Here is a 14,939-nt window from a genome sequence, read left to right on the forward strand (position 1 = left end):
ATGGGCTGGATGAGGGAGAACAAATTGAAGCTGAATCCAAGCAAGACAGAGGTGCTCATTGTGGGGGCTCAGAATCCGAGGGATGAGTTAGATCTTCCTGTGCTGGATGGGGTTACCACCACCCCACCCCACCCAGAAGGAGCAGGTGTGCAGCTTGGGAGTACTCCTGGACCCAGGCCTCACTCTGGTATCTCAGATGGAGGCCATGGCCAGGAGTGCTTTCTATCAGCTTCAGCTGATTCGACAGCTGCACCCATTCCTTGAAGAGGATGACCTCAAAACAGTGGTGCACCAGCTGGTAACCTCCCGGCTTGACTATTGCAATGCGCTCTACATGGGGCTGCCTTTGTACGTAGTCCAGAAACTTCAGTTAGTTCAGAACGTGGCAGCCCTGGTTTTCAGGGCTTTAATTGTTCTTATTGTTTAATTGTTTAAGATGTTTTAAATGTTAATTGGTGTTTATATTTATATTTCTGTTTTAATTGTTGTTGGTTTTAATGGTTTCTGTTTTAACTGTAAACCACCCTGAGCCTTTTCGGAAGGGCAGTATAAAAATCGAATGAATAAATAAACTAATAATATTGATACAGCTACTTAATTCTCATCTAGAAATGTTTCTCCCACACCAATAATGAATCTGAGGGCTGACGAAAGAAATCACGTCTTCACAAAGCACACCATTAACATAGAATTTGCTTCCAAACTTGAAGAATTCTGAAGAATAGAATAGCATTTACTTCCAAAAATTGTTGTAACAACTACAATTCCCTCTGAGAAGCCCACAACAAGGGGAGAGGCCATGCCCTCTCTCCTGCTGTTGCTCCCCTACAACTGGTATTTAGAGGCCTCTTGCCTCTGAGGCTAGAGGTGGCCTATAATCATCAGACTAGCATTTTATTTTATTACATTTATATCTCACTCTTCCTCCAAGGAGCCCAGAGTGGTGTACATGGTTATATTTATCCTCACAACAACCCTGTGAGGTAGGTTAGGCTGAGAGATATGTGACTGGCCCTGAGTCACCCAGTGAGTTTCATGGCTGAATGGGGATTTGAACATGGGATTTCTTGGTCCTAGTCCAACACTCTAACCACTACACCACACTGGTAACCATTGATAGATCTGTCCTCCATGAATTTGTCTAAGCCCTTCTAAAGCCATCTAAGCTAGTGGCCATCACCACATCCTGTGGCAGAATAAGAGCCACCTACTAGTATTCACACATCTTTGAATCTGATGCCAAGAACAGAGAATGGCCGTCACCTTTAGATGCTGTTTTGAGCTTTCCAGAGTCATCTGGCTGGCCACTCTTGGAAACAAAGTTAGACTATACAGGCCTTTTGTCTGAACCAGTAAGGCAGTTAAGTTCTTGGGCACTTTTCATTTTTATAAACTAGAACTGTGATAATGCAATCGAGGTGGAAGATCACAATGGATTAACTACACACACAACTGGTCTTGAAAGTTTATTAAAAATCAAACAATACAAAACTTCACATAAAAATATGTATTTTAGCTTCCCACATTGTTATACACACAAAAAGAATCTGAACATGATATTTTAATCAGCTAACCACTGTGGCACAGAACATAACCAGAGTGGTAGCCAGTGCAATTTATTGGTTCACCATGACTGAAGTGGAACATGATATCTGCTTCTCTTAAGCTTATCTTGTTTTTAAAACGGAGACTATTTAGGACACTGAGGTTTCCATAATGTAGGTTCATATGGAATATTGCTAGCATGTGAGAGTAAGTACAGGTCTTTATCAGCCCTTGAATACTGGTTTATTCAAGTTTAGATCCCTTATTGTACCAACATCTATTAAAAACCTCCACAAGGTTAAAAAATGGTCAAAGCAAAGATAAAGATTCAATAGCAAGTACGGCCGAGTTTCTAGCCATTCAAAATCCAACCGCCTTTTACTTGCTTATCAATTGTAAAACTTGTCATTCACTTAGGAAAAAAAAGTGTTGCATCTACCAGGACCAGAATCCAAAGACGGGAGCAGCACAGTACCGATTTTCCTTTTTAATCACAGCTGCACACAGTGCATTAGGTGCTGCTATAAACAGCCCTCCAAATTTCAGGCAAAGTTTTTTTTTGGGGGGGGGGGGGCATAAGGAGCGCAGTGGGAAGGGAGGACAAAAAAGCCCTTATGTGGTGGGGGACAGTACATAAAACCTTCTGGATCCTAGCCCTGTTGTACAAGCATTATTCTAAGAATGTCTTACAGCTTATGACTAGGAAGAGTACTGAATGTATATTTGTTTATCTATGACTATAGACTGCCCCACTGTCACATTGTGCATTTTGCAAAGCCTCTGTCATACATATTTGCCTGATGCAGGGGTTTTATACTTGCAAGTCTATCACATCTTTCCCAAGGTACAATAAGTCACACACTTCATACCTGTCTTTCTGCAATATCAAAATAGCAGCTTACATCCAGTACTAATATTCATTCATAATAGGTAAATTATTTTAAAAGTTTTATTTATGGTTAAACTCTGGATCAAGGTTAATTGCAGACAAAATGTGCTACTCTACTTTGGAATGTTGCTCTCTCTCTTCTCTCACTCACCACCCAAAGGCCTTACATTAATTTTGACATATCTCTTTAATAAATGCCACACCAAGTTTCAAGGCATACCTGCAGATATTAAAGCTTACAGTTAGTAGAATTATCCCCTCTTGAAACAAAACAGTTTTAAGAACATTTGTTTCTGTATATCGTTAAGATGTCTTGGTAGCAGGATTCTTTCAAAGTTCCTTCTTCATGCAGAACGATTAACAGTGCTCTGGAGATGTAAGAACTGTTATATTAAAAAACATGAAAAGATGCAGTGGTCTGCTTCGAAAACCTAGGCTTAGGCATTAATTTTTTTTAACAGATTGCCATGGTGACACACACTTGCATAGTACACCTGTATGCATCTTAAAAGCAACATGTGGGGTGGGGTGCACATTGGGCTGTGCTCTTTCATAAGACAAGAGATACTTAAAAAGCACAGAGAAGCCAAAAGGTACATTTCAGGTATTTGCTCTTAACAGAACTAATGCACACTGTTATACAGATTCCTTAATGGAATCAATACAATTCCTTTCTCCACATTCCTTAAGTTGGATATGTTATTCAGCAACAATGCTTAGACCCAACCAAGCAGAAGGTAAATAATTAAAACTGATTAATCAGCATTTATAATTTAAAGTTTGAGACTTATCCATCTTTACTCTAACACAGGGCTGTACAACTTTGGCCCTCTAGCTGGTTTTTTGGACTACAACTCTCATCTCAAGCCACAGTGGCCAACAGCAAGGGATTATGGAGTTGCAGACCAACATCTGCAGGAGGGCTAAAGTTGTGAAGTCCTGCTCTAAGAGATCTAAATAAATACACTGAGGGTCCAAATCCAGTGGGGTGGTCTCCTGAGCAATCCCCTGGTGAAACAAATGGAAGCTTTTCAAGAGCACTGGATTATGCCCTAACCCACTGGGTAGAGCAAGGTTGCAAAGCTGCCAGACTAGTGAGCCAAACAGAAGGGTCAAAATGATTTGGAGTGCAATACTACTTATAAAAAAGTAAACCAAATTAGCAGTTCCATTGCAAATTAAGAAGCCTCCAATATTATCAACATGATGAGTTGAATGCTTTGCTCAAACAACTCACCAGCAGCATGAAACCAACTTAGAAAATGCAACTTGGGAAAGGATCTGTAAAAATAAGACACACCCCTCTTCCCTTAAATATAACGTACATGACAATAATGATTAAATTAGAACATTCTGAGCTATTGCACAAAAGTTATGTTGGATATGAGTAAGGCAAAAAAAGTTGAACCAAGAAATGGGAAAGCAGTGAGCAAAGTCACAAAGATTTGCTATTATAAAAAGTAAAGTCAATACCATCTATTACTTTTCTGGCAAAACAAAAAACAAAAACAACCCACAAAGAACAAATGCAGCTACAGCAGAAATGCCACAGCGTTTATGGTCCTCACAGTACTCCCTCCAGAGCTGCTTCGGCACTATAGTGATCATGGATAGGCAGAAGACAAACTTCCACATTTAATAAGGCTTCACAGATAAGCACAATTATTTCTTTTAAGATGGACTCCACCACCACACAAAGAAACATGCAAAGATTGGATGCAGATATTTGGCAACATCCACAAACTGATGCACTCAGTGCTGGTCTCAAGTTCCCTCAAACTAGTGTCACACACTCTCCATTAGTGTAAGACAGACAGCCCAAAGTTGGCCATTATCTGCTAAGGCTAATAGGCAAACTGTCTCTATGCTTCTTTCTTCTCCAGATATTACGGTTATATTGGTGATGCCCTCTGTTGCCAACCGGCTGCCTCATGGCTCCATTAGTGGCAGAATTGTATCCGTTGCCTTGATTATGATTGTGAGCTCCTTTCAGAGTATATTTCATTCCATTGTGCGGCTGGAAATATAGCAAGTGTTCCAGGTTACTGTCAGCAAAACTATACATTTACCAAAGCCTTTCACTACTTTTACTTCCTAACAATTCATCAAGGGCAGATTCATATAGTGACTTTCCAAAGCATGTACTCAGAGCGAAAGAGAGACACTCTGCATTCACATATTGATATACAGTTACAAATTGCTTCAAGATAATTCACTTCAAAATGATTTTCTAATTCAGTGTAGTATACACATAATCCGAGTGGTCAACTGCACGACAGTGATCACTATCCAGTTATTGGACGACTTCCATCATATAACACATACCTGATTATTAGTTGCCATAATCAAGGTTCTTGCAGGCACAGACTGAGTTTTACCACTTTGTATAGGCAACGCTGGTGGTAAACCAGCCGTAAGCTGAGATGGTGCTTGCAGATTGAAGTGGTACACATTAGGAGTCGTGCAAGGTGGAGTATCCGAATCCTTGTGACACAGAAAAGGGGGAATGGAAGGGTTGTTTTTTTTTAAAAGGAAGGAAACAGGCTCGTGCCTCATTTCATGCACGCGTACGTACACACACAAACACCCCATGAATGCTAACATCACTGTAGCTCTGGAAAATCAACTATACCATTGTTGGGTGTCTGCCTCTTAAGATATCCCTGTGTTAATATCTCAAGATCTGAAGTCTTGAGATCAAGGTAGCTTTTGTAATACAGGCAAATGTTCCCTGAAGCAGCCCCCAAATTAATCAAGTAGACAAATAATGTGTCTTTCCTCCAGGACATGACACCATATGTCGCCCTGCAGGGACTACATACATATTCTGCAGACAATTCTTAGTAGCTGGTAAGACTGCAGAAGAAACTTACAATTTGTGGTGCATAGTGTTTTTCAACAGTTTTTGTATATTATGACCATGCTTATTCTGAATTTGAGTGATGCCATCTTGTTTTTACCACATCTGCTCAGACCCATGGGTGTACCCAATGTACTTGGCAACTGTACTTGAAGCTGTGGGGCGTAGATTACTCAGGATGCTAGGGGCATCCTCTCTTCTGCAACCAACTCTACTGGTTGAAGAAATAGGCCACTATCAGCCTAGTAGAGTGAGTTGCAAATTACAAGGAGAGATCCAAAGAGTCTAATTTGCAGTGTCCAAGGAGACAGCGGGGTACAGGATTAGCACCAAGTTCTAGGGGCCAGATGCATATCCACAATTAAGTTCCCAAAGTCAAGATGAGAGTGAATGTCCCTTTTATTTTATTTTTTTAAGGGAGAAGCACAATGCAAAAACTGAATCTTTAGCAGCAACTTTAATAATGGGAGTGAAGGCATTTGCCAGGGTGAAGGGGCAAAGGGGCAAAGGGAAGCTAGTAGTTTATGAGCCTCAAGGCTGGCTGAAAAAATGAAAGTGTAAAGCAGGCCTGTTCAACTTAGTCCCTCCAGCTGTTTTTGAACTACAACTCCCATAATCCCCACTCACAGTGGCCAATAGCCAGGGATTATGGAAACGGTAGGCCAACATCTGCACGAGGGTCACTGTTGAGCAGACCTGGAGTGAAGTCTCATAGAGGGTAGGGAAAACAGAAAGATCATGTTAAAAACAACTTGATACCTTTCCCAATACCTGATGTCTTGAGAATGATACCAAGGAGGCAGATTTCATAGGAGAGATCCAAAGAGTCTAATTTGCCATGTCCAAGGAGACAGGATTAGCACCAAGTTCTAGGGGCCAGATGCATATCCACAATTAAGTTCCCAAAGTCAAGGTGAGAGAGGCACCAGCACAATGCTTATAGCTGTTTGGGCTGATGCAAACTTGAACAAGCCAGGTTCCAACAGTAGGAAGAAAGCACAAGCACAGTGCTCCAAACACCAGGTGATTTGGCTTAGAGCAAAATCCAAGGCAGTGCAGGGTGCCCACAAGGAAGCCCACCTAAGGAGACACTCAGGACAGTGATTCAGGCTAGGAAGAAGGTAGTGGGTTCTCTCAGGAGAAAGGATGCAACCTTTGGCTTTACATGAACCTTGAGGGGGTAGGGGCTGAGTGTAATTCTAGGCATTCAGCTGGGCAGAACTGTGGGGCCGTAAAAGGCAGCCTTGCCACCAGGAACTCACATCTGGAATCACACATATGTAACAGCAGAAACTATTTATAGGTTTTTCCTTATGGAGTTGCATGGGCAAGGTTGCCATTTAGGTGGAGATGTCAGCACAAAAGGGTCCCAGTGTGCCAAATCTAATTAAGTAACTCTTAAGTTCCTTTGATGTTAGAAAGAAAGTAGGTGTTGGCAAATACACACAATTGATGGTAAAAAACAAGTAATTAAATACAATTACTATAGTTCAGGGGGAACTGAACTGTGCCAGCTAGCCCTATCCCATGTGCTGCCTATTCATTCCCCCAGGTTTAGACATGGGAAACTTGCTCCATGTGAATTTGAATCCTGGAATGCTCAGGATTCAAAATCACATGGAGGAAGCATCTCCAGATTCTGTGCTCAGACAAGCGCTGAACTTGGAAATGCCTGGAGGCATGGCTAGCTAGTGTAGTCCTTTTCCTACTAACCTACTTTACAGGGTAGTTCTGAGGAGAAACTGAAGTATGTAGTACACCGCTCTGGGCTCCTTGGAGGAAGAGCGGGTTATAAAATGTAAATAAATAAATAAATAATTTTTCATTCTCTACCTAGGTACACTATTATCCAGTTTCAGAATGTTAGAACAAGACTAGAGACCAGAGAAACAATGGTTTCATAATTGTAGTTATACAGAAGCAATGGTTGTCCTGTTGGAGAAATTTGCGCAAAAATCTACTAACGTAGACAAGTTTATTACTTGTCTTTTTCATGAATAGCACAATTGTTCCACTTTTTACTGTAGCAGTTTGTCTTGCAACAGTCTGCCAGCACAAAATGGTGGCTTAGGGAGGCAGAATCAGTCACAAAATGGCAGTTTGTACCAAAATTTACACCAACAGACTAAGGGACTTGAACATCACTACTCCTAAATTATGGGAGAATTTTCCTGTAGGACAGAAGATAGGCTGCTTTGTGGGAGAGGAAACTGGAAAGAAATGAACGGGAGGGAAAGTAAAAATCGCCATTTAAAAAAGAGAGAGAGAGAGAGAGAGAGAGAGAGAGAGAGAGAGAGAGATTACAAAATGGCACTGAAAAGCCCCCCACTCAACCAGCCAATCAGATTTGCTGTACTGGCTGGTAGGGAAGGAGGACCAAAAAAAGCCCAAAGCCTGGAGACCTACTTCAGATAAGCCCAGGAGCTACCAATGGCTGCTGGGGTACCTAATGCCCATCCCTGATTTAATGAATGCCCCCTTAATGGTTTTTTTTTGGGGGGGGTGACATTGAGGGTAAATATTTCAATTCTGGTGCAGGACATATTTTTTTATTCCTTTTAGCCATTATACCTTACTCAGATATATCATTCTTTATTTAACTTACACAGCATGCAGACACAAATTCAGTAGATTCGTCAAATCATCAATTATATCTGACATACTGGCATTAATCTCTTCATTGCTGGAAAGTCTCAGACCTTTAATTAGAAAAGGCCTTTATTTTGAGAACTGCCAATAATTCAGTACTTCTGGAGGAATACAGTGGAATCACAACCTAGCAAAGCTTGCATCTGTAGAAGGTATGGTGTGACGGCTTCATTTTTCATTGTTGATGTTCCAATATAAGTAACCACACTAGTTGCATTAATGTCTCCCATCAAAAGAGTCAAGTTGCAACTCAAATAAAATGTCAGCAGAAGGAAAGTGTCGGTATAATTGCAAGTAACATTGATTAAGGCAATATCCTCTCTATCACCAACTTATGACAACTGCTGGACATAATTACATCTGCTTCTTCATAAGTAATCTTGAGATGTTCCCTTTACAAGAGGATTGCCATGCCAACCTTTTTCATGATCAAATTCTGCTAATATAATTTTGTGTAGTGGGCACTACTACTTTGCAATCAATCCGAAGTTGTTTGCAAATGCATCATATAAGCTGGCTTTTGTTTTCAAGACTAAAATGGATTAAATACAACTTTCTGTAAACACAAGTTCAGTTAGTACAACTTTCTGAGAAATTAGAAAGGTTTTCACTGCTAGCATTTACTGGCTTTTATCTGCTGAGTGATTTCTCCTGATGACACTCTTAATACTGTACTTGCAGTATATGCCAAATACTTAACTTTCAGACAGGATTCTAAGTTACAAATCCACAATGTAATTTATATCACACCTTTTGATGGCCTACAGATGGTCCTATGAGCTTCATATCCATCAATGATCGTAACTTTGCAAGTTTGGTAGTTTGAGCTGAATTTTCAACTGTAAGTTCTTTTAAAATTACAACTTTATCTTTGCAATTCTCATAACACCATCATCAAATAATGATGTTAGTATCAGTGCCAACTTATGCTTTAAAATGTTCTTGAGCATAACATTAAAAATGTTACTCTTAAAAATGTTCCATTTCACACATTGCTAGAGAACTTAATCCTGAACTACATTATCTGGGAATTAAAGTACATTACAATCCCAGTTTTAACACATTTCTAACCCCTGCTAACTTGGCAAAGAGGTACCTCTTAACGTGGTGATTCTCTTTATTTAGCAGGGAGAGAGTAACTAGCCCTATCCACCCCCAGTGCAGTACCTCCAGTGACTGTTGCTGGTGTCTATCTTATATTTCTTTTTAGATTGTGAGCCCTTTGAGGACAGGGTTCCATCTTATTTGTTTGTTATTTCTCTGTGTAAACCGCCCTGAGCCATTTTTGGAAGGGCAGCACAGAAATCGAATAAATAATAAATTGTGACTCTTCTAGTTAGAAACTCATTGCAGTCTCCATGTTTGCCGATTTAATCATCTTGCATTTGTTTTGCAAAAATTCCAGTGCAAATATTTATCTTGTGTGTTACATTTTAGGCCATTTTTCGACCAAGCCCCAAAGCAGAATAGAACAGCATATAACAGAACAGCAACCACAGCAAAGTGATTATCCTGAAAACTCTTAGCTTCGTATGCCCAGCAGAACACACACATCTTAATAAAACAATTAGTCCATTTGTCCTGTTTTGGCAGGCACAGTCTTGAATATATCAGTTTCTTCAAGGCTGACAAGGTGGCATCATTCACATCTGAACTTAGCATAGCTGAAATATATTAAAGTCATTCCAATCATTATGCACCACACTTTGCTAGGGTAGAACCAAAATCTGATTTTGGCTACTGGGCTATCCTTAGAAATAGGAAATGAATCACAAGAATGCTCCAGGGAACACATTTTTTTCCAGTACTGAGTTTTGGGAAACTGACAAGAGGAATGACACATGAAGCAGCAGAGTATTTGTCCTCATTACTTATAAACAATTATTTTACTTTTCTAGGAAATTAGGGTTTTAAAGCCTTAAACATTTTAGAAATCATCAATATAAATGAAAAAAGTTCAGTTTTAATTAGTTTCAATTACATCAGTGTTACAGAAATATTACAGTTTTGTAATCTTTACTTTAAGAACAAAGCTAGAGACAAATGAGTAGAAAGTAGCTTGGAAGGGGGGGAAAGGACTTACAATATCACTTCCAGAAAGAGAAGACACAGAAGACGCAGATGAACCCGATGACAACTGCTGCGTACCAGTAAACGTCAAAGCCAGAGACTGGTTATATAGTGATTCACCATCTCTGTTCTGGGTTACACTGCATGCAGATATTGGTTCTCTCTCTTTCATTTGCATATCTGTTAGTATAAACATTTAGCAGTTAGCTTTGTGTGCAAATACACCAATTTTCAAACCCCTTGCTAAAAGGCCAAATAGGGGAATAGTATAGGTATAGGAATGGTATAGGCACTTGAGGAAGAGTTGGCCCAAGAGCAATGGGAATGGCTTTGGGGGTTAGAGTTTGGATGGATTGATGCATCAGGGTTCGTCGTATTATGTTTTGCTGTTCGTGTTTGGATCAATATTGTTTAGTGCTGTAAATTTGTTTTAATAAAGAAAAAAGAAAAAGTGGGGGAAGTCTTTGGAGAAATAACAGAGAGCTGGTCTTGTGGTAGCAAGCATGAATTGTTCCCTTTGCTAATCAGGGTGTACCCTGGTTTGCATTTGAATGGGAGACTACATGTGAGCACTGGAAAATATTTCCCTAAGGGGATGGGGCTGCTCTAGAAAGAGCACCTGTATGCTTGCATGCAGAAGATTGCAAGTTCCCTCCCTGGCATCTCCAAGATACGGCTGAGAGAGACTCCTGACTATAACCCTGGATAAGCCGCTGCCAGTCTGTGTAGGCAATACTAAGCTAGATAGACCAATGGTCCAACTCAGTCAGCTTCCTATGTTCCTAACAGGTTGATGAATATATCATTGAGGGAGAGCTTCTTAAAGGTCCAGTTTCATTTGATTCCAATTAGATTAAAACATATTTAAAATTTGAATCAAATCAATGCTTGGTGTACATTAGAAGGCACAGATATATACCATATGATGTGGAAATGCCCATTAATAAAAGGTGTTTGGAGTGAGGTCCAACAGAAAATAACAGAAATAACTGGATATATACTCCCAAAGATCCAGGAATAATATATTACTTGGTTATACAAAATAAGTTCTTACAGTGGATTTATAACCGATACTGGCTTTACTGGCATTGGCTATAGTGTATATAGCCACAAAATAGAAATCACACAGGGCCCCATACTTCCAGAACTGGTTTGTGAAGGTCTGGCATACTGCCTTGATGATAAAATTAAATTATTAAAAAGCATTGGAAGAAAGGGGGCAAGACAGATTTCTGGCAAGATGGAGCCTACTTAGAGACTACTGGAATAGTATTATACAGGATGATGATTCCACGCTTGTGAGTTTCTCCTTTCTTTAGAGAGTATTATAAAAAAAGATATTAAAAGTACAAATTTTAAATAATGTCCTAATGTTAATAATGTAATAATTGTGATTGGTAACATTTGTGTGTTTTTTCTTTGTAACTTGTAATTTTGTTTTGAGTACCAACGTGATATTTTCTAATTTAAAAACCTAGTTTTCCTCAGTTCTAAGTGAACACTACACATTTCCCATATTTCTACTATTTGACTTAATCGAATCATGTGTCACATCTCAATTCAGAGATCACATCAAACCATGTTTAAGGTAGCTTAACTATGGTTTAATGTCTGAACCAACAAAACCAGAGTTTGGAACTACCTGGCAAATCAAAAACAGATACCATAGCTCAATATAATGTCTGAACTGACAAACCATAGTTATCACTGCTAAGCCTTTGGATACCATTGCACTCAGATGTTTGTTCTGAGCAGAGGGGAAAAGACATACAAGCAGTTCTTGATCATGGTTCAGTGCAATTTCTGAAGAGAGACAGTGTTTAAAAAAAGAATTCATTGTAATAAAAATGTGTTCGAAATCATCAGCTCCTTTACTCACCAAGATCAAGTGACAAATTAGCTTTGTTCCCCCATTTCTTTTTAATCCAAGCTCTGTAGTCAATCACTTCCTGTGTCACTTTGATTATTCTTCCTAAAGTACTGGAATAAATGTTGACTTATGTAAGAAATCTAAGCACAAACACTGAAGTAATTCCCCCCCAGATCAACCTACAGTGATTTATAGAAAGGAGACTACAATTCAAAGAGTCTTTAGGTAAGCAGAAAGGCCTGTACATGCTCAAAAATCCTTTTCAACAGCTACTACCTGTTCCCCTCCACTATGCTACATTACAAGCTCCACAGGGATTGATTGCTGTTTTTTGTAACATGGAATGGAGAAGCTGCTCTACAAACAATGGGATGGGGACAAAAATGACAGCTTCATCGGAAACATTAAGCTAGTAATGTAGTTCTTACAGATAACATACTACACTTTGACAACATCAGTTATGAGATCAATCAAGATGACTGTAGCGGATTTAAGCCTTTGTCTCAGAGCAAGCTCACGTGAAGGAAAGAAATGCTGAATCATCCCTGCTGAGCTGCACGACTAGGCTTCTCTTAAAACTCTTCTGTAATTTTGGTAGGTTCAAAAATGGCTGTCGCCGCCACCCCTCTTTATTACAGAGCTTGAACCGGCTTGGGGTGGCACTCCCAGGGAAAACTCTCTTTCTTTTGCTAACGGAAAAATACAAAAATCTTCCATGTGTATGCCTGCATGTGGTAAGAAAACTGATAGCTGTGGGCCACCTGAGATGTGTTTGCACCAGAGTAAAAACTTCTTTCAGCCCCACCTTTCTCCTGAGTTAAAAACCCACTCAGAGAGGCTCATAAAAGAACAGAACAAAAAAGAAAAACAGTTTTATTCAAATGCTACAGACTGCTTCCATCTGATGCTTTTTCAGCTTTTAGTTACAGGTAAAAATATTCAGTAGGTTACAAGAATACTTCAAAAAGCACCCTGAATGATGTTGGGGCGGCACACTTTAAAAGTCATGGTTACCCAACTGCAAAGAACAAGAATGTAGGAAAATGCAAAAGCACACTTAAAAGCTTACAGCACAGTTAAGCAATCATAGAACAGTATCAGAGATATACAAAGCACACATACACAAAGAAACCAAAAGTCTAATGCAAAATCTGACTAAGCCAACTGTTCCCTAGACTAATTTCCCGAAACCAAAGACCTGGCTTCCTTTTCTTGATCTCACCAAACTCTGGTTGAGGATTCAAGCTTCCTGCCCTCTTGACTTCCCAGGACCTTCCCAGAGGCATTTTCCCACAACCAATCTTCATGGCCACGTCATCCTCTGCACCCCAGCCAGCTTCTATCTAACAAAGAACTCTTTCTTCCTGCCAATGGCTCTCTAGGCCTCACCAACCCTGGTGTGCTGACTGGCTGAGCCCTGGAGTTCATCAGCATGTCTGTCAGGACAGGGTTCACTTCCAGTTAACTCTTTTGGGTAGGGGTGGCTGATCACAACAATGATCAACAGAGCAAAAAAGTTGGGTTTCCCTCCTAAATTTTCTATGCAATTAACAGACATATTAATAGGTTACCTTTCAGAATCTCTATTAGGATATGATCTTGCAAGTGGTGACACTGCATGGCTCAGAACAATGTAGGCATAATCAAAAACTTGCTTTACTTGCATGGCACCGTAACAACTTCTTCCAACATCATTTCCTGTAATAGTAAAATTTAAATAAAATATTCATCTGCACCCATTTATCACTTTGGCCAAATGTTGACAATACATTCAACATGTTGCCTTTACATTTAACTCTTAGTCCCTGAAGCATGTGACACTTATTTCAGGAGATACTTAATCCTTGCACACAAGCCACTGTGCACAATCCACTCCACAACACATTTACCCATGTTTCCCTGAAAATAAGACAGTGTCTTATAGTAATTTTAGCCCCCCAAAATGCACTAGGGCATATCAGCGGTACATCAGAAATTACTGCTAGGTCTTACTTTCGGGGTGGGTCTTACTTTCGGGGAAACAGGGTATGTTTGACAGACTATGCTGGAGACCAACACAGACACACTAACCTTAACTGCACATTATGTTCACCACACACATAAACTGTATACACATACATATCTGTACCCATAGACAGTTATTTACACATCATGTCCAATACACTGCAATACACTTATCTGTACCCTGCAATTGAGGCTGTACCCAGATTCATTTTTAAAATGAATACACTTTCACTCACACAAACATGTACATGTGTACAGGCAGCTTTATGAATGAGCAATATAATATCTGATTAAAGGTAGGGTAAAGGTAAAGTGTGCAGTCAAGTCAATTTTGATTCCTGGCAACCACAGATCCCTGTGGTTTTCTTTGGTAGAATACAGGAGGAGTTTACCATTGCCTCCTCCAGCACAGTATGAGATAATGCCTTTAAGCATCTTCCTATATCGCTGTTGCCCGATATAGTATCAGTGGGGATTCAAACTGGCAACCTTCTGCTTGTTAGTCAAGCATTTCCCTGCTGCGCCACTTAAGGTTAAGGGTAGTGTTGCATCTTAAAGAAGGGATCTTGAACACATGCATTATTTTCTGTTTTCCAGACCTTTCTTTTTTCCATTCATCTGCTTGACTTTGTACCTAAAAACAGTTCCCAACCACATAGCTTTTGGTTCTGTCTTCCTCAAGTGATCACAGAAACTCAGTGGCTAGTATACAGGTTAGTAATGCTCTACATCTCTCATTTCCACTTGAATCAATCAACACATGATGACCATTAGTTCAGGATGCAGACTGAGAACAAGGCTTCACTCTCTGTATGCAGTTACAATTAACTATATTCCTTTATGTAAAACTGCATTTAAGTTGTGCCTTGGCTCCTGGAAATTTGGAGCTTCTTTCTTGTCTACAAGATTTAACATTCTGCTGCTCTCGTGGACAGGGCACCAGTTTTGTCCAGAGCATGGATCACAAACTGATCCTAAGCTGAAATCAATGCATTGCTTCTTGCCTCATCTACCTGGGATCCTGTGGAAACTGGTTACTTGAGAAACCCCCT

At 39.9% G+C, this 14,939-nt stretch overlaps 1 protein-coding gene across 2 annotated transcripts in view; it reads right to left on the bottom strand.

The window, feature by feature from the left end:
• Positions 1–1,453: 1,453 nt before the first annotated feature.
• TENT4A (terminal nucleotidyltransferase 4A) overlaps positions 1,454–14,939 on the bottom strand; it is a 41,012-nt gene continuing 27,526 nt past the window's right edge. Inside the window, exons 8-12 of one of the 2 annotated variants that reach the window (XM_053249032.1) lie at positions 13,455–13,581; positions 11,893–11,993; positions 10,027–10,193; positions 4,760–4,918; positions 1,454–4,451 (exon numbers count right to left, since the gene is read on the bottom strand). In XM_053249032.1, the coding sequence (XP_053105007.1) occupies positions 4,266–4,451; positions 4,760–4,918; positions 10,027–10,193; positions 11,893–11,993; positions 13,455–13,581 (740 nt within the window). In that variant the 3' untranslated portion in view covers positions 1,454–4,265. The remainder of the gene's footprint in view (positions 4,452–4,759; positions 4,919–10,026; positions 10,194–11,892; positions 11,994–13,454; positions 13,582–14,939) is intronic. The other variant, XM_053249033.1, reaches the window with a different exon arrangement.

The sequence above is a fragment of the Hemicordylus capensis genome, chromosome 4 (genome assembly GCF_027244095.1).
Source record: "Hemicordylus capensis ecotype Gifberg chromosome 4, rHemCap1.1.pri, whole genome shotgun sequence".
In the NCBI taxonomy this organism is placed as follows: Eukaryota; Metazoa; Chordata; class Lepidosauria; order Squamata; family Cordylidae; genus Hemicordylus; species Hemicordylus capensis.